This window comes from Asterias rubens, chromosome 1 (genome assembly GCF_902459465.1).
Source record: "Asterias rubens chromosome 1, eAstRub1.3, whole genome shotgun sequence".
Lineage (NCBI taxonomy): Eukaryota > Metazoa > Echinodermata > Asteroidea > Forcipulatida > Asteriidae > Asterias > Asterias rubens.
In genome coordinates, this window is record NC_047062.1 from 4858565 (window position 1) to 4876544 (window position 17980).

Below are 17980 nucleotides of genomic sequence, written 5' to 3' on the forward strand. Positions count from 1 at the left end.
CAAAATTCGTTCGATTAAAATAACGGATTCCATATTTGAATCGAGCAAAATGCGAAATCTTGTCACCTCCCTGTACTGTATGTGTTCTATTTCCCGAATACGCGGCTGGTTTTTCCGGGAATACGTAGACTTGTGGACAAGTCGTTAAATCGGCCCCACGTGCTGAGATAGTGCTCCCCCGACAACACTGCTCTCGCGCGAACTCACTGCTCTCGCGCGAACTGATGGCTCCCCGATTTTGACTCCTCATTAATGAGGAGTCAAAATCGGGGAGCCATCAGTTCGCGCGAGAGCAGTGAGTTCGCGCGAGAGCAGTGTTGTCGGGGGAGCACTATCTCAGCACGTGGGGCCGATTTAACGACTTGTCCACAAGTCTAGGGAATACGCGGCTGGCAATTTCGGGCCCAAAACCGTACCGCTAAGCTACGTGTACTTTTTCTTGGAGCTCTTTTGTTTCTGTGCTGGCCGGCCGCCGGAAGAACTAACTCAAAACTGCGGAAGGTAAGGGCCTCCATGGTTATATTATTTCGAGGCAATTTATCAAGTAAAAAAACATTAGCATTTCCCTTTGTTCCTTTGTTTGATGCCTAACTGTGCTTTTTATTTAGGTTTCTCTTTTTCTAATTTTCTTGGTGGTGGTGGTGGTTCTCAGAATTTTTAATAAGCATTGTTTATGTTATTTTTTATGGATAACTTTCCGTATGGCGCCACCACTTTTTCACTCTTTTTTAGAAAAAGGAATGGGTAACTTTCCGTATGGCGCCACCACTTTTTCACTCATTTTTACAAAAAGGGATATATTAATCAGGTAAATTTGATACTAAATTATTTCAAATCGAATGAAAAAGTGGTGGCGCCATACGGAAACTTTTCCAAAGGGATATCTCATTGAGGTAAATTAGATACTATATTATTTCATATCGAATGAAAAAGTGGTGACGCCATACAGAAACTTTTCCATATTATTCACAGGTTAGCAGAAAAACTAGGCGGCCATATTGCGTGTTTACAATGGATTCTCCATGGATTTGCATTGTGGCGTCATTTATTTTTATGCAGTAAGCCCTTTTGTGTGCTTATAATTAGCATCGCTATGAAATGGAAATCGCACAGTAATCACGAAATCGACCACTGATCGAGCAGCTCTATGAAATTGGGCCCTGGTAAATGTCTATACTGGGAATCTGGAATAATAGCTCTTGGTCACGTTCCTTTAATCTCGAGGGTAAAACTAAGTAAAAGGTCCAAATATGTTATTAGGATCATTCATTTTGACATTTCTAAATACAATAAAATCATCTGTTTGTTTTCTAGTTGAAGAGCAATTTCAAAGATGGCATCTTTAAAAATGGTGCTGAGTGCTGGGATGCTTTCGTTCATCCTCATCTCCTGCCTTGTTGTTGTTGAGGCTGGTGACAAGCCTAAGAAGCTCCAGATCGGCGTCAAGAAGAAGGTGGAAAACTGTGACCGGAGATCCAAAGCTGGTGATTCCTTGCATATGCATTACACAGTAAGAAAGAAACAAAATCATCATCTAGATCTGAACTTGTGGATGAATTATCCCACTTAATATGGTGTTCATGCACCTTTTTTTTGTCTATATAAGGTTTTTATTTCCATTTTGCTTTTTAAATTTAAAGGCAGTGGACACTATTGGTAATTACTCAAAATAATTATTATCATAAAACCTTTCTTGATTACGAGTACTATGGAGAGGTTGTTAGTATAAAACATTGTGAGAAACGGCTCCCTCTGAAGTAATGCCTTAGGCAGTGGACACTATTGGTATTTACTAAAGCATAATTATTAACATAAAAACCTACTTCGTTTCGAGGAACGGAGAGCTGTTTATAGTATAAAACATTGTGAGAAACGGCTCCCTCTGAAGTGACGTAGTTTTCAAGAAAGAAGTAATTTTTCACAAATTTGATTTTGAGACCTCAGATTTAGAATTTGAGGTCTGGAAATCAAGCATCTAAAAGCACACATATTCGTGTGACAAGTGTTTTTTCTTTCATTATTATCTCGCAATTTTGACGACCGATTGAGCTCAATATTTTAGCAGGTTTGTTATTTTATGCATATGTTGAGATACACCAACTGTGAAGGCTAGTCTTTGACAATTTCCGATAGTGTCCAGTGTCTTTAACTGGTGTACTTTTCTTATACTGTTTCTTTGTAATTTCTAATAAATGCCATTTTTAGTTACAACAGACTGTTCCTGGAGAGAGTACAATATGAATTCAATAGATTGTTTTATAGAAAGGTCCTGCTGATACACCACATCGATACATATGCATCTGATGTTTTGACTATTATGAGCTGAACCATTCACCCTTGGTGGACTTATGTTGATTTAGAGCCCACCATTAAAATTGGTCTAGGTACAGCACTGGTGGTATGTTTTGTATTGACATCATATGGGTGCTGTAGAGATTTGGACTCGTTGGTGTTTCTCGGCTGAACTTGTAAAATTCAGTTGGAAGTTTTTCAGGTTCTGATGTTTGAGGTTTATTTTGAGTAATTACTGAGCCATCAGCCAATAAATGTTTCCAACCCTACTTTTTTTCTAATTGATGACTTGACTTTTTAAAAAATTTTTATATATTGTTTTTTGTTTAATTCCAGGGCACACTACAAGATGGAACCGAGTTTGACAGCAGCATTCCAAGGGGAAGTCCATTTGTTTTTACTCTTGGCGCAGGCCAGGTGATCAAAGGCTGGGACCAGGGCCTACTCAAGTGAGTATTCAGTAGCTTTAGGTCTTAGACCATAGTGGCTGCAAGCGGCTTCAACCAAAATGCACAGAGAGGCTGCAAACAACTGCAAAATTTGAAGAAATTTTGCACAAATAAGAGGGTCAACAAAAAGGTATTGGACCGAATTGACAGTTTCCATTGTTTCCTGTGTAAACACATAATCTACAATGCTAAAACAAAACCATGTATTTCTGATTCTTTTGAATTTCTTGACATTTTCCCTGAAAGTAACGGTGCAAAATATTAACAAGATTAGCAATGTCTGGGCTGGGCATATGGTGATGATTATACAGAAATGAGTGGTCTCTAATGGTTAATTGGTTTGGTGACACGGTGACACCTGTTGGCAAGGTACTTCAATTTATTTTCCTTGGTAATAAGAAAGTGCATCAGTATCTTATTTGTTAAAGGTACTGTACTTCTATTCACAATGTTGCTTAACATCAGCACAGAATTAGCCCTCTCACAGTTGTATATCAACGTGCGTCGCAACTCACAGTATTTTAAATCTGGATGTTGTGGTTCTTCCATTGTTTTTCAAAATTATTATTATGTATTTGGCCAGTGAAACAAAAGAACAACATACAGGCAGTAAAAATAACATCAAACTATTATTGGGTATGCAAGAAACTTGGCCAATGAAAGCACCCACGTATGGGTGGTCAAAGATTTGATCAATTTGAAATGGGTCTCCTGGTTTGTGAAACCTTTTGAGAATGTATGTTTGTCACAGCACCATAGGAATCCACTGTATTCATTGTATTCACACTATGACTATTATATCTGATAATATTACTGTATAATGTTGATCATGGTGCATGCAATGAATGTATTTGTTCATTACATAATTTTCAGCATGTGTGTTGGAGAGAAGAGAAAACTAGTTATCCCATCTGACCTAGGATATGGAGACCGGGGATCACCTCCCAAAATCCCAGGTGAGTGCCCCTCCCCCCCTTAATCTGTTTTGAGGTTAACTAGACAAACATATTTATGAATTTCTTTTAAAGGCACTGGACACGTTTGGTAATTGTCAAAGACCAGTATTCTCACTTGGTGTATCCCAACATATGCATTAAGTAAGCTGTGAAAATTGGGCTTAATTGGTCATCAAAGTTAAAAGAAAGTAATAAAAAGAAAAAATACCCTTGTTGCCCAAGTTTTTGTGCTTTCAGATGCCTTAAAAAGCTTCAGGCCCGAAGGCTTTCTCAGATTCAAATAATTTAGTGAGAAATTACCTCTTTCTTAAAAACTATGATTTCTCCGTTTCTCACATTGTATTATGGTATCAACTGCTCTCCGTTGCTTGATATCAAGTAAGTTTTTACGCTGATATTTATTTTGAGTAATTACCAAATGTGTCCAGTGCCTTCTGTGTGAAGTTAATGATGAAAATACTATCCTGTATCGTTTTTTCCAGGGGGTGCCACTCTTGTCTTCGAAGTAGAGCTGATGAAAATTGACAGGAAGAAGGAGCTATAACCAGTCCCCAGCTGAGCTTAAAATCAGGCCTTATTTCTTAATACTCAAAACTAGAAGCATTGATAGCATTAGTGCAATGACTCGGAAGGGTTTTTCTATTTGAATCCTCTTGCTTCCTGTATCATCTGCAAGTAACAGGCATGCACCTTTTCATTAAAAAAAAGTGCCATAGAAAACTGAAAAACACTAAAAAGGTTAATTGTGATCGGCAATTCCTCTCTCTTTTTTTTTGCAATTAGAAAGTTGCATGTCAAGTAAGCCGACAGACAAGGATTTATTCTCATACTCTCAACATCATCATCAGTGTAAAACTTGGTTGTGCCATATTTGAGAGTCATTGTAACCGTGTGTTATAATGGTGTTGTGTACATTTTAGGCCATGCAACTCTTCACTCACACACTTTGATTCCCAAAATTTGACTCCCAAAATGGCGAGCAGACAGAAGCAGAGTGTAATGTTGATGCAAAGGGTGAATAAGGGAAAGCACCGATGCTCAGTCAATGACTTTCAGATGCTATATAGCAGAGGTACAAATTAATTTTGCACACTATTTTTTTTGGAATAATGGAATTGTTTAGTAAATTAGGTTCCATTTGTGACTCCGACAGTCTGTCTCCCAAAGAGACGGTTTCATTAAGAGATAAACAGAGACATTGATATTAGATGGAGTTCTTTACAAGGAGAGAAGAAACAAAAGGGTTCTGTTTTACATTATTTTTGTCACCTTATCTCGATTGGAAGCAGTTACAGCTCAAGAACAGTTTACATTCTGCATTCATTTGTGGTAATGCATCAAGGAGAATTGTCCAATTGTAGCAATAATAATATTATGAGATCAGTTTTTGTATTGAATAAATATTGGAAGAGACTAAATTGATTTGGTCTTAGATCTTTAGACTCGAGTTCAGTCTTCCTCTTTGATGCGAATTGTTTGTGTTGTATCACTTTTAATATTATTGATTTATATTCATCAGCGATTCTCAAGTTTGATAAAAGAGTATTAAAACTACTACCTTTTTTCGTAAAAAAAATGAAGGCCAATAAAAAGAAACTACGATTGATAACCAGAATGGTAAAAGGCCTGTTGGATTCCAGATTTTTCTCAAATTAATTCCCTTCTGATTGATTTTTTTTATTTTTAGGAGGCACCCCGTTGAGGTCAAGGGCTTATTTTGAAGAAAAGGTTAAGCACAAACCTTGCCAGAAGTGCCCACTAGACAAAAATGGTGCACCTGTTGTGTGCCCCTCTTACCCTAGCTACGCCGCTGTCCAATTCTAAGGAATAGGTCGACAAAAACTTGCATGGATATAATACATTGTATTGAAAATGTCACTGCCTCTAAAACATGGAAAACAGTTTCCGATTGTTTAAAATATTTATTTTGATCATCTGAAACCTTCATTGTTCGTTATTATGTAATTATAAAAACCACAAAATATATATATATATACTCTTGCACAAATGTTTTAGGCTGGGTAGGGGTAATTTCTATGGGATTTAATCTCTATAAACCCAAAATAAAAAGGTTCAAACATACAGGTTTTTAATCTCTGCGCTAACGTGCTATGTAAACCCTACAACATAAAAGGTCTGGCAATTAACCAGAAACAAATTGTTGGTTTCATACTGAAGGCCCCCTTTGATTACCAATCTCACACACAATTTCCATTTGAACCACTGTCAAAGTCGAGTAATGGAAGTGGATTGAAGTGCCCCCAAATCACCGTTGTTCATTATGACTGTCAATGCAGGTACATGAATGAACATAAAATCCTTTTCGGAACATACATTTTTTGGTGTTTCCTTGAAAAAAGTTTACTTTGAGTTCATGAATAGAAATCGTTACACATTGAACTTAATGTACATAATGTACATGATGATGTATAAAAACAAAGATGAAAACTGGGATGTGTAGATGAGCTCGCTGGAGCTCGGCACACACTGGCATGTGACACATACTGGCAGAGTGCACAAGTGGCTGCACTCCAGGAATGACAATTTCGTTAATTTATCCTCTCCTTGGTTTGAGTCCCACTCCAGTCAATCATCCTTTTGTTGTCACTTTTCTCCATTCATCAGCCAATAACAAACTGCTTCTCCTAGTGTTTCTTCGTTTGCAGATTTTGTTGATCCATTATCCCTCGATACGCTAGGAGCATCAGAACTGTTGAACCGCCTGAGAAAAAACATCATGGGAGCAAAGGCAGAAGTTCATTAATTGTCACTTTTTGGGAACGAAATTACAAAATCTGATCTCAAACTTCCATATTATGGGGTATTCAATTTTTTGGGGGAAAGTGTGGGGAGAAATTTAAAATTCAGCGGTTTCTTTAATCTGAAGCGATAGCTGTAGCTACCAATTTGGACACGGCCTACCTGTGTTGTGATATTTGTAATGAGTGCTATTAAATCAATTCTGTCTGTCTGTCTGTCTGTCTGTCTTTGTCTTATGATCTCCCATCAATGAAACTCGGCAAACTCCCACAGGGGATATAGGCCTGAACACCAAGCTGGCACCAGCCAGTCTCTCTAGAATAAACGGTGGTTAAACATCTATGATTATCTGTATCTGTATATTAATTTGGGTTTTTACCCATACACTGATGTGTGCTAGCAATGTTTACTCGGTACTTTCCCTGAGTCCTGTGAAAAAATATCACAGGCATATTACTCGGGTGGGATTCGAACCCCAGCCCTTGCAATTCTAGAGCAGTGTCTTACCAACTAGACTACTGAGGTTGCCCGGTAGCTAGAGGCAGTTTGAATCCTATGTTTTGGCAGCGGGTACCGCAACGTAATAACAGATGTTAAATTTGCATCGGGGATAAAGAATATTAATTTGGGTTTTTACCCATACACCGATGTGTCTGTATAGTTGAGCCGGCAAAAAAAAATGTCTAAAGACACATCACACCAGCTTTGTACATTGTGTGGATGGGATGGCTTAATTTTTGAAGTGCTTTGTGAGAGTAATCACGCGACCGGGTAAGGCATTCCAGTCTTTGATGGTGGCCGGAAAACAAAATTATGAGTTGGTACAAATCAAGAAATTGTGATTCAGTGACTAAACAACAAAACTTGTTTCAGTCACAGTAATTAGCTTGGTAGGATTCGAACCCACAGCCTTGCGACTGCAAGTCCTGCAGTCTAACCACTGGCCCACGCACGGTGTGGGAGATACATTTTATATTTTAGATATCATTGTATGGGCTTGGCTGTAACATTTTAGTGAATGTTCAACTTTTTTAAAGGGCTGGCCTCTTCCCAGTGCCTCATAATAGATTGACAAGAGAAAGAAGAGAATGAAAATTGCTAGAGAAGGGCTTCACCAAACAAAGAATGATTGAATACTTGATGACGAGCTGTTTCCTAAAACTAAAAAGTACAAACCTGCCACAATAAGTGGGGATATGACTCCAGCTGAAAGTTCCACTGTTTTGAATATCAGCAACTCTGAAGCAAAATAAGCGAAGGCTAGCACGAAGGAATACGTTGTGGCGAAGTATAACCTGTAAGTAGGATGGGAGGAGATCATACAGTATTAAAGGCAGTGGACACTATTGGTAATTACTCAAAATAATTATCATCACAAAACCTTTCTTTATAACCAGTAATGGGGAGAGGTTGATAGTATAAAACGTTGTGAGAAACAGCTCCATCTGAAGTGCCATAGTTTGCGAGAAAGAAATAATTTTCCACGAATTTGATTTCGAGACCTCAAGTTTAGAACTTGAGGTCTCGAAATCAAGCATCAGAAAGCACACAACTTCGTGTGACAACGGTTTTTCTTTCTTTCATTATTATCTTGCAACTTCTACAACCGATTGAGCTCAAATGTTCACAGGTTTGTTATTTTATGCATGTTGAGATACACCAAGTGAGAAGACTAGTCTTCGACAATTACCAATAGTGTCCAGTGTCTTTAATCTAAAGTACATGTAAATGTATAAGAAATGAAAAAGGCAGATAAAAAACAGTTTTTCCAAATCCAGAATTAGGGGGATCAAAAGATACAATGACACTCCTTGTCAAAGGAGGCCACTATTTGCAGGCAACTTGGAGGCAACCAACTACAGTGCATGATACAAAACTACTTCGGTAGCAAATGAGTCCTTTTTGCACATTGTCTTTTCATCCACAAGAAAAATAGGTGAACAATGAAATGTGAATGGCCTTTCTTTCTTCTTGAAAATTGCCTGGAACCGGTTGCCTGGAACCGGTTGCCTGGAACTGGTTGCCTGTAAATTGCCTGGAACCGGTTGCCTGTAAATTGCCTCATGTGACATGGCCCTAACAATCATTTTGCAACAACTACGGAACAGAATACTTCAGTGTTTTGGTTGACAAGTTACAAAAGTCATGTGCGACACCACAGAGCTCAAATTGGTGACTATCCTGGCCTACAATAGCCTTGTCCAAGGCTCTTTACTCAAGCACCGGCCCGCTCTGAATTCACAAACTGCATAGATACTATACTGCACGGAACACAACTGCACTTGATACCGTGGGGTCGAAGCATGGCTTTCTGAGGTATCAACGAGGTTACAACGAGGCCTAAGCAAACTCGTTGTACGAGGTACAACAACCTCGAAAAACCTTGCTTTGACCCCATGGTATCAAGTACTGTTATGTACCATGTAGTATAGTTTCTATGCAGTTCGTGAATTCAGAGAGAGAGCAGTGGCTGGTGCTTGCGTAAAGAGCCTTGGACAAGGCTAGGCCTACAGTAGCTAGTCAAGGAAGCAGTAGGCCGTTTCAAACTTTTTGAGTCGACACCTTTAGTTGTGCAAAAGTCTGTTTACTTAAAAATGTAAAAAGAATTACACCAAAGTAACAAAGAGTTTTCTGTATTAACATAGCATAACAATAACCAGCTCCACCCCCTTCGTCTCCCTATTTGTTGTCTACCCCTTGTTTTTCTGTGTACTTTCCTCCCTCCTTCTCTCTCTATGTATTTCCACTTTGACTGTTTCTGCTTACACCTGTTCCAGAGAAGACTCTGCTAGGGTTGAAATCGTCAGGCCCATTTTTTTGCAACATTACACACTCTATTAAACTTACGGTTTACTGGTGATAAATACAGCACAGAGAATCCTCACTACACCAGCCAGACAAGTCCAGGTTCCAAACAGTCTGCCAAGGGCTGGAGTCACTGGATTAACACATTTCAAAAATAACATTACAATTAAATACCAAAAAAATATTTTCTAAATGTTGTACATTTAGTTCTATATTCAATTTCTCTAGTATTGTGACCCCTTGTAAGAAGATATTCTATTGGGTTAGAAAGAAAGGTGGCTCTATGAAATAGTGATTTTTTTTCGTTATTTGACGTTGTTTTATTTAATGACAACAAGAGTGTAACCTGGTCTTCACTGTGTGGTAATGATCTTGCTTGTGGCTGGTTGGGCCCGGTCCATTAACAGCTGCCAGCCACCAACCTGTTAGGCATCATTACCACTCAGTGAAGACCAGGTTATTGCTGGTCGCTGAATAATGGACCTCATTTTGGATCGGTCCGATAACAGCGGCCAGCCACCAGCCCTGTCATTACCACTCATTGAAGACCGGCTCATTGATGACAGGCCGCTGAATAATGGACCTCATTTTCGGATCGGTCCAATAACAGCGGCCAGCCACCAGCCCTGTGGTGACTTGCCGCTGTTAATGTACCTCATTTTCAACTCAGTCCATTAACAGCGGCCAGCCAGCAACCCAGTGAAGAGTCATTACACAGCAGATTAAGCATTTCTGTTTAGCAAATGGCCTTAACCGTCCATTGTTTTTACCTGAGTCCTTGTCCAAAGTGTAAATTCTTTCTGCTAGGAAGGAGCTATCAATGAAGCTTTGCAATGATGTGACTATGGCTGTGAGACCCACAATGCCGACCCAAACACGAACAAGGCTCTTCATCTTCAACAATGGCGAGGAGTCAAAGTTTAGACTAACACTACAGTAGAAGGTTTTTCAAGCACAAAACCTGTTTTAGAGTAAGATTAATATTTCCAGTAACAATTAGCTCAGTACTAAACTAGTAAATCACAATGCCCAATAAATTGAAACTGCATATCATGCACACTGTCGCCCATTTACTAGTTTAAAGTTGCTGGTGGTAGGATAAAGCGATACAGCACCTCCATGGTACCAGCTAGCTGCGCTAACTTAACCCTCCTCCCGATAGCGAACTTTCGGCTAGGTACCAGCATGATTGGGCTGTGTTTTTTGTAACACAAATCATACCAAACTATTTAGTATTTATCTTAGCCCGTTAGAGAGCATGGAGGTAGAACTAGAAGAGCAAGCAAGTCTATACAAGTTTGAGTCTCAATAATTAGTATATTGCATCGGTGCCAGCATTGTTATTTGGTAACATATCAAAAGGGGTATCGGTCAACTCGGTCCCAAGCCAACTCGGTCCCAGTCAACTTGGTCATAAGTCAACTCGGTCCCAAGTCAACTCGGTCCCAAGTCAACTCGGTCCCAAGTCAACTCGGTCCCAAGTCAACTCGGTCCCAAGTCAACTCGGTCCCAAGAAGACAGGGAAGCTTGCACACCGAGTTGACTGGGACCGAGTTGACTGGGACCGAGTTGACTTGGGACCGAGTTGACATGGGACCGAGTTGACTTGGGACCGAGTTGACTTGGAATTGGGACCAAGTTGATTTGGGACCGGGTACCGAGTTAACTTGGGACCGAGTTGACTTGGGACCGAGTTGACTTGGGACCGAGTTGACTTGGGACCGAGTTGACTTGGGACTGAGCTGACTTGGGACCGAGTTAACTGGGACCGAGTTGACTCATAAGCATCAAAAGTACTTAGCCCACCTTGTTGAGCTGTTAATGGCTCCGCTTTTAACATCGGTCTCATCAATGGTGACAGTGATGAGACCGATGTTAAAAGCGGAGCCATTAACAGCTCAACAAGGTGGGCTACAAAAGTACTGTACACAAACAAGCAAGATTTAATAAATTATCATCAAGCCAACTTAAGGTAGAAATCCTACCTCCATGGTTTGATTGGTGGTAACAATAACTGTGAACAGGGTGACAATATTCTGATTTGGCACGGTCCATCCACCACACCTTACTCAAGTTATATTTTACTGGGAATCCTTGCACTGTAATACCATGGAGCTCTCCATGGTTACTTGGTAAATACCATTTGACTCTGACTTTGGGCTGATGTTGTTAATGTTAATAATGTTAGTCAAGTCTGCTTGAAGATAAATTCGTGAACACGATGCAATGTATTGCATGCTCATCATCTTAAATGGTCTATGCATCAATGTAGGGTCCAAGCTGCGTGCACTTCACAACATACCGACCCCAAAACTCCCCAAAACAGGGATGACAACTGACAAAGTGTTGGCCTACTTACCTTTTCGGTGGCTGGTGGTCCCAGGGTACTTCACTCGTCTAGTGCGCCTGTAAATTGGTGGTGTGTCCGGAGCCGGCTTTAGTCTTGGTTCAACACCCTCCCATTATGCATACCCGGTCTATTATTGCCACTATGACTATTTGAGGGCGCTCTCACTGTAACACACGGCTCTGAACAGACCACTCAGAGCCGTATATCAACATAACTTATACACATAATTTGCAAAAATATAAGCGATGCTTATTCACGATATCACAAAAAACAACAGCGATGGAACTTGACCGCAGGAGTTAAGATAATAAAAAACAATAGCGTCTTGAACCAAGCCTAGCCGGGCTCTTGTTTACATGCTGCTCCCTCTCACACGTGCGCAGAGTCCGAGTTGTGCATGGCTGGCGCCAGCAACGACGGGATAAGGCATTTGGTTGGTTGGCTTACACTTCACTGGAAACGGGTCCGCCCTCAGATTTAATATTATTTTTTAAAACACCGTACCGATTGACACATTCCTCCCGAAGTGTATTTTTTAGTCTTAAAAATAGTTACTCGCGAATTAATTTGCGACTGAATTAATCTGCGCAATCTGGTCAGACCAGCGAGGAGGGGGGGGGGGGGGGGGCTGAGAGCAAAGAAGAGTACAAAACGTATTATTGGTTTACAATCAATATACATAATATGTGGTTTAACAGAGACGGCCATTCATTCATTTATCGATTCATTACAGGTTCGTTTATTTATGGCAGCCTTGTGCTGAATTGCATCATGGCGTACATCGAGTCATTTAGATATAGTTATAAACACAGTCAAAAATAATAGATGTTAAATTTTGCATCGGGGATAAAGAATATTAATTTTTGTTTTTACCCATACACCGATGTGTGTTAGCACTGTATACTCAGTACTTTCCCGAGTCCTGTGAAAAAATATCACAGGCATGTTACTCGAACCACGACCCTTGGTCGTGGGTTCGAATCCCATCCGAGTAACATGCCTGTGATATGTTTTCACAGGACTCGGGAAAGTACTGAGTATACAGTGCTAACACACAGTCAAAAATGGTAATGTGCACATGACACAAATGAAGCAACGTCTGCTACCCCCCCCCCCACAAAACCAACAAACACCCCAACACCCCAACGAACACCCAACAAACACCCCAACAAACAGAAAACAAACAAACAAACACCCAAACAAACAAACAAACACCCAAACAAACAAACAAACATGCGAACAAACAAACAGACAAACAAACAAACAAACAAGCAAACAAACATTCAAACAAACAAACAAACAAACAAACAAACAAACAAACAGACAAACAAACAAACAAACAAACAAGCAAACAAACAAACAAACAAACAAATAAACAAAACAAACATAAAAATTAACTATCATCCACAAATATTTTTTTTAGTAACTAAAATGGAAATTATAGTGTACCATGCGACAGACAAATACAAATAAACAGTAACAAACAACACGAAACAAAACAGTAAATCAATTTGAGAGTGTGATAGCAATAATTAACGAAAGGGCCCTTCTCCTGAAATACTGCTGATAGTTTTGCAGTGTATTTTACACGCAAAAACTGCATGCATCAGGACAGTCTTGAAATCAAGTCGGTAATTGCTTAAAAGCGCGGTGTGGCCACGGGGACGGTACACTCATCTCCCAGATTGTGTGTGAGTATAGCAGCAGAAACACAAGAGACATTCTTTGCAACAAGTGTACTACTGCCCCAAAGAAAATTATGTGAACATTCAAAATGTGATTTCATTTACAACAAAATAAATATAAAACAAATATAATAGTAAGGGTGAAAAAAAGTCATATAAAGGAGAAGTATAACTCCTCCTAAGAAACGAAAACACCAAACAATTATTGAATAAGTATTATAAAGTTTATCTTATGAGAGTTGAGGCATTGCATGGTGAGTTATCAATACACATTATTTGATTTGCGGATTGCGGCAACACCATTGTGTATTATTTGCCAGGTAGAGAAAGTTATAAAGTTTATCTTATGAGAGTTGAGGCATTGCATGGTGAGTTATCAATACACATTATTTGATTTGCGGATTGCGGCAACACCATTGTTTGCCAGGTAGAGAAAGTTGTCCTGCTTTAAATTCTACTACCGCGGATTAGATTTTCGGAAGTCGGGAACCTACTCAGTTCAGGACAAGGAGTGGTTTAAAACAACGACGTTTCTTTCAGTCCGCTGTGAGTGTCTTCACGGGTGGCCCCTGACTTTTTTTTTTTTAGAGTTATGCGTCACACAACGTTGATGAACTATTTAACCAGATTTGAAGAGCAGAAATGCATATTGGCGGATGTAAAAATAGATGAAGTTCTTGGTTTCATGCGTGACGTAGCTTCCGAAACTCTTGCCTACGATGCAGTGCCAAGTCGGGCTGTGATCTTTATCAAACTCTTTCTTGATGTAGGCTGCGATGTCCTTCTCGACGTTAAACTTTTCAAGAGCACGATCCGCAAGTTCGGTGGCGTGATCTTGTAGCTCTTGGTCCATGTCCACATTTTTTATGACAGCGGGTTGTTTATCATCGCTGATTCCCCTGGAGCGGTTCATCTTGATTGAAGATCTATCGAGAAATAAATAACAAGTAAACAAATAAAAGTAATTTGATAAAAGTAACATATATTTGAACGTATTTTCAATCTTCATCGTAGCTGTAGGTTACTCATCAAAACTAATTAACATCTTGAATTATTTTATTTCTATAAAATCCGTATATCGAACAGTGCAGCAGGAAGAATAATACCCAGGGTTACGCGGTTGGGCTTCTCGCATTCAAATTTGTGGGCATAAAATCTGTTATCCTTTTACATAACCATGCATTACTTCGAAGTGAAATGTTTCTTTAAATGCCTTATACTATATCAAAAGCTGCTGTAACCTTCCCCTTCCAGCCAAAGGTTTCTATTGCAATAGGAGTCATTACCAAACGTATACCTTTCCTTTAATTGTAATTTTTTGACAAGTTAAAGTCACCTGGAAGTGGTATTTTTTCAAAATAAAGCTTTTGTCACTAATATATGTGTTTTGATGAGTGGAATGCGAATAAACAGTTAACTAAGGTTTTACAAAATCAGTTCTTATATTATTCAAAACCCATTTGGAATGAAAACTTATTTGTGTGCTTAACTATATTCTTTGCATTCTGGCTTCGGCATCTCTCCTGCGCCAGGAGTGTCTTTTAGACAGACATGGCGCATTATAAATTGCCACTATTATTATTATTATTTATTATTATTTACAAATTTAAGAGTAGACCCCGACCCGAGAGGGCGCTGTTCGTGACGTCAATCGAGGCAGACTTTGCCTGTAATGCGTAGAGTAAACACAATTGCAAAGTACATGTACGGACCAAGTCGTGAGTTTGTAAGTTTCGAATTTTTTTTCGTTTTTTTTTGTTTTTTTCCGGCAATGCCGACCAGGTGTATTGCTGCTGAATGCAGAAAAACACTTTTTGAAATGTACCAACTCACGACTTGGACGTACATGTACTTTGCACGTGTGTTTACTATACGCATTGCAGGCAAAGTCTGCCTCGATTGACGTCACAAAAGGGGTAGGCGGAGTCAGCCCCCAAACAACTTTATATATTTTTTTAACATATAAATCGTAACAAACAATTACTAAAAAAATTGTTTTAATGTTCGTAAGCATATACTCTTATGTTTGAAAGAAAAAAAAATTCTATTTCCAGGTGACTTTAAAGACCGTGGACACGATTGGTATTTGTCACAGTTGGTGTATCTCAACATATGCATACAATAACAAACCTGTGAAAATTTGAGCTCAATCGGTCATCGAACTTGCGAGATAATAATGAAAGAAAATACACCCTTGTCACACGAAGTTGTGTGCGTTTTTATGGTTGATTTCGAGACCTCAAGTTCTAAATTTGAGGTCTCGAAATCAAATTCGTGGAAATATACTTCTTTCTCGAAAACTATGGCACTTCAGAGGTAGCCGTTTCTCACAATGTTTTACACCATCTACCTCTCCCCATTTCTCGTTACTAAGTAAGGTTTTATACTAATAATTATTTTGATTAATTACCAATAGTGCGAGCAGTTAAATCGAAAACAAACACTGGAACACCTTAGCATGGATATGGCTAATAGAATTGTGTTTTTGTCCTTATAATCTGTTGTTGTTCTATGACATAACATAACAAGTTCACAAAGTTGACTGTCCTACTCACCGGGTTGGTTGTATGTGACAGGACCAGAAAATGAACACTCGACTGGTGGTAGTATTATCTCCCTCTTTATCTGACGGAGGAAGAGGAGGTATACGGACCGTGACTGACTTCTGTGAAGACCTGTGGAGTTTGTGTCGAACTTCAGAAACGCTGACTGGGCCTAAAATCTCTTCAAACCTTTTATAAACATAACATGAAATTCCACGAGAAACAGTCACATCTCTTTTGGGTCCAAGTTCCCACGGTGTTTCCGTGGCTACACTCGGCACCCTCTCTCCGGTAACTTGCTCGCTTTCAATCAGACTGATTTCTTTAACACCTCTTGTCGCTATGTAGAGAACAATATCTGGTCCCTGAAAACATTCCGAGTGTTGCCCTTGGAGCTGCTGGGAATATTGTTTAAGTCATCGGCTGAGTTTACCATGACAATGACCATGTTTGCTGTGTGGTTGAGTAAGCATAAGTCTCAAGGTTGTTGCTCAAACTGCCGAGGATTGTATAAGGGGGGGGAGTGTGACTTAGCCATGACAGTTGCTGCCCCCAGTAGAGAAGGCAACTTTTACTAAACGAAAATCTTTCCCTTTTTGTCTTATTTGTCATCAGCATCATTATCTTTTTTTCAACAGTTCTTTTTGTGCCGTGATAGTGTTTATAGTTCATTGGTGTGTTACCCCTTTTCGGGTTTCAATCGCTTTCAGAATTTATCTTTTAAGTTTAATTAACAATTTTTTGTCGTTTAAAAAAATACCGTCAATATTCTGGCCCAGGGTTTTACTTTTAGTCAACCCAAAAAACAAAACCTAACTAACATTGACATCGGAAGGGCTGACAGTAATCTATCTATAAAATGATGAATTTTATCTTAAAGACACAGGACACTATTGGTAATTGTCAAAGACTCGTCTTAACATTTGGTGTATCTCAACATATGCATACAATAAAAAAACCTGTGAACATTTTAGCCCAATCGGTCGTCGAAGTTGCAAGATATTAATGTGAAAGAAAAAAACACCCTTGTCGCACCATGGTCACACGAAGTTGGGTGCTTTCATGCTTGATTTCAAGACCTCAAATTCTAAATCTGAGGTCTCGAAAACAAATTCGTGGAAAATTACTTCTTTCTCGAAAACTACGTTACTTCAGAGGGAGCCGTTTCTCACAATGTTTTATACTACCAACCTCTCCCCATTACTCGTTACCAAGAAAGGTTTTATGCTCATAATTATTTCGAGTAACTACCAATATTGTACTACATTTAAATCATTATGTTGTAAATTAAAATCAATTGCCGTGTGATCCTCAAAGTATATATACCTGTGGTGTTTGAAACCGTTCGATTATTTCAATCTACAATAAAACTAACCCGTGATTTGTTTTTCAAATGGTGGTCGCATTGTGAGATATTGCCGAATTATTCGTACTAGGAACACACAATCTACGAGCCGTTACTGACGATAACGCTTCTCAGATTCAAATTTGGTGTCATAAAAACTGATTTCCTTTTAACCACCTCATGGTGAAATGTTATCGAAAGCTGACTATGTTTCTAACTAAAAGTCAAAACTATGCCATTGATTTTAAGAAGTCTATCTACCCTTTAAAGCCATTGGACACTTTCGGTAAACAGTATTGTCCAAGTCCCACACTTCGTGTATCACAACTTATATTAGAATAACAAACCTGTGAAAATTTAGGCTCAATCGGTCGTCGGAGTCGGGAGAAAATAACGGAAAAAAAACACCCTTGGTTTCCGCACGTTTCGCCGTGTCATGACATGTGTTTAAAATAAATCCGTAATTCTCGCTATCGAGAATTGATATTGTTTTAATGTTTTCTCAAAAAGTAAAGAATTTCATGGAATACCATTTTATGAGAAGTCTTTCACCATTACAATTATTTGTAAATCTGTGAACTTTTTTTTTCCTGTACCGAAAGTGTCTAATGGCCTTAAACCAAGATGCCTGAATGTACCATTTGGAAGACGTGTTCATATTCAGCTTAAGATGGGAGCGAAAATCTGATTGGAAAATCCCACGTTTAGGTGGGAGAAACTTAAGAAGAAAGCAAAAACCATGAAAGGTTTTCACCCAAAGGGAGATGAAAGATATGGGCAAGTATTCCTTAAAAA

At 39.1% G+C, this 17980-nt stretch overlaps 3 protein-coding genes across 4 annotated transcripts; 1 reads left to right on the forward strand and 2 right to left on the reverse strand.

The window, feature by feature from the left end:
• Positions 1 to 385: 385 nt before the first annotated feature.
• LOC117307134 (peptidyl-prolyl cis-trans isomerase FKBP2-like) lies at positions 386 to 5137 on the forward strand. The gene is made up of 5 exons (XM_033791806.1): positions 386 to 501; positions 1315 to 1510; positions 2629 to 2741; positions 3615 to 3697; positions 4180 to 5137. Exons 2-5 carry the CDS (start codon positions 1334 to 1336, stop codon positions 4239 to 4241), a joined length of 435 nt encoding a protein of 144 aa, XP_033647697.1. The 5' UTR covers positions 386 to 501; positions 1315 to 1333; the 3' UTR covers positions 4242 to 5137.
• LOC117307155 (probable ergosterol biosynthetic protein 28) lies at positions 5088 to 11694 on the reverse strand. 2 transcript variants are annotated; one of them, XM_033791826.1, is made up of 5 exons: positions 11622 to 11694; positions 10033 to 10223; positions 9305 to 9395; positions 7634 to 7752; positions 5088 to 6419 (listed from the first exon to the last, which is right to left on the reverse strand). In XM_033791826.1, the coding sequence occupies exons 2-5, from the start codon at positions 10154 to 10156 to the stop codon at positions 6343 to 6345; spliced, it is 411 nt and encodes a 136-aa protein (XP_033647717.1). In that variant the 5' UTR covers positions 10157 to 10223; positions 11622 to 11694; the 3' UTR covers positions 5088 to 6342. The 2 variants fall into 2 exon arrangements, with proteins under 2 accessions (XP_033647717.1, XP_033647725.1); XM_033791834.1 differs by having other exon boundaries at positions 10033 to 10193; positions 11622 to 11689.
• A 1946-nt stretch (positions 11695 to 13640) lies between these two features.
• Positions 13641 to 16122, reverse strand: LOC117292556 (dynein light chain 1, cytoplasmic-like). The gene is made up of 2 exons (XM_033774659.1): positions 15853 to 16122; positions 13641 to 14223 (listed from the first exon to the last, which is right to left on the reverse strand). Exon 2 carries the CDS (start codon positions 14208 to 14210, stop codon positions 13917 to 13919), a length of 294 nt encoding a protein of 97 aa, XP_033630550.1. The 5' UTR covers positions 14211 to 14223; positions 15853 to 16122; the 3' UTR covers positions 13641 to 13916.
• Between the last annotated feature and the right edge of the window lie 1858 nt (positions 16123 to 17980).

What these genes read in the sequence shown, in the direction of transcription:
- LOC117292556 (XM_033774659.1), bottom strand. Translation starts at nt 14,210, where the DNA reads ATGAACCGCTCCAGGGGAATCAGCGATGATAAACAACCCGCTGTCATA.
- LOC117307155 (XM_033791826.1), bottom strand. Translation starts at nt 10,156, where the DNA reads ATGAAGAGCCTTGTTCGTGTTTGGGTCGGCATTGTGGGTCTCACAGCC. An exon ending in CACTTTGGACAAGGACTCAG is followed by an intron (nt 9,396 to 10,032) that starts GTAAAAACAATG and finishes GTGTTAATCCAG; the next exon opens with TGACTCCAGCCCTTGGCAGA. An exon ending in GTATTTATCACCAGTAAACC is followed by an intron (nt 7,753 to 9,304) that starts GTAAGTTTAATA and finishes TCCTACTTACAG; the next exon opens with GTTATACTTCGCCACAACGT.
- LOC117307134 (XM_033791806.1), top strand. Translation starts at nt 1,334, where the DNA reads ATGGCATCTTTAAAAATGGTGCTGAGTGCTGGGATGCTTTCGTTCATC. An exon ending in CCTTGCATATGCATTACACA is followed by an intron (nt 1,511 to 2,628) that starts GTAAGAAAGAAA and finishes GTTTAATTCCAG; the next exon opens with GGCACACTACAAGATGGAAC. An exon ending in TGGGACCAGGGCCTACTCAA is followed by an intron (nt 2,742 to 3,614) that starts GTGAGTATTCAG and finishes CATAATTTTCAG; the next exon opens with CATGTGTGTTGGAGAGAAGA.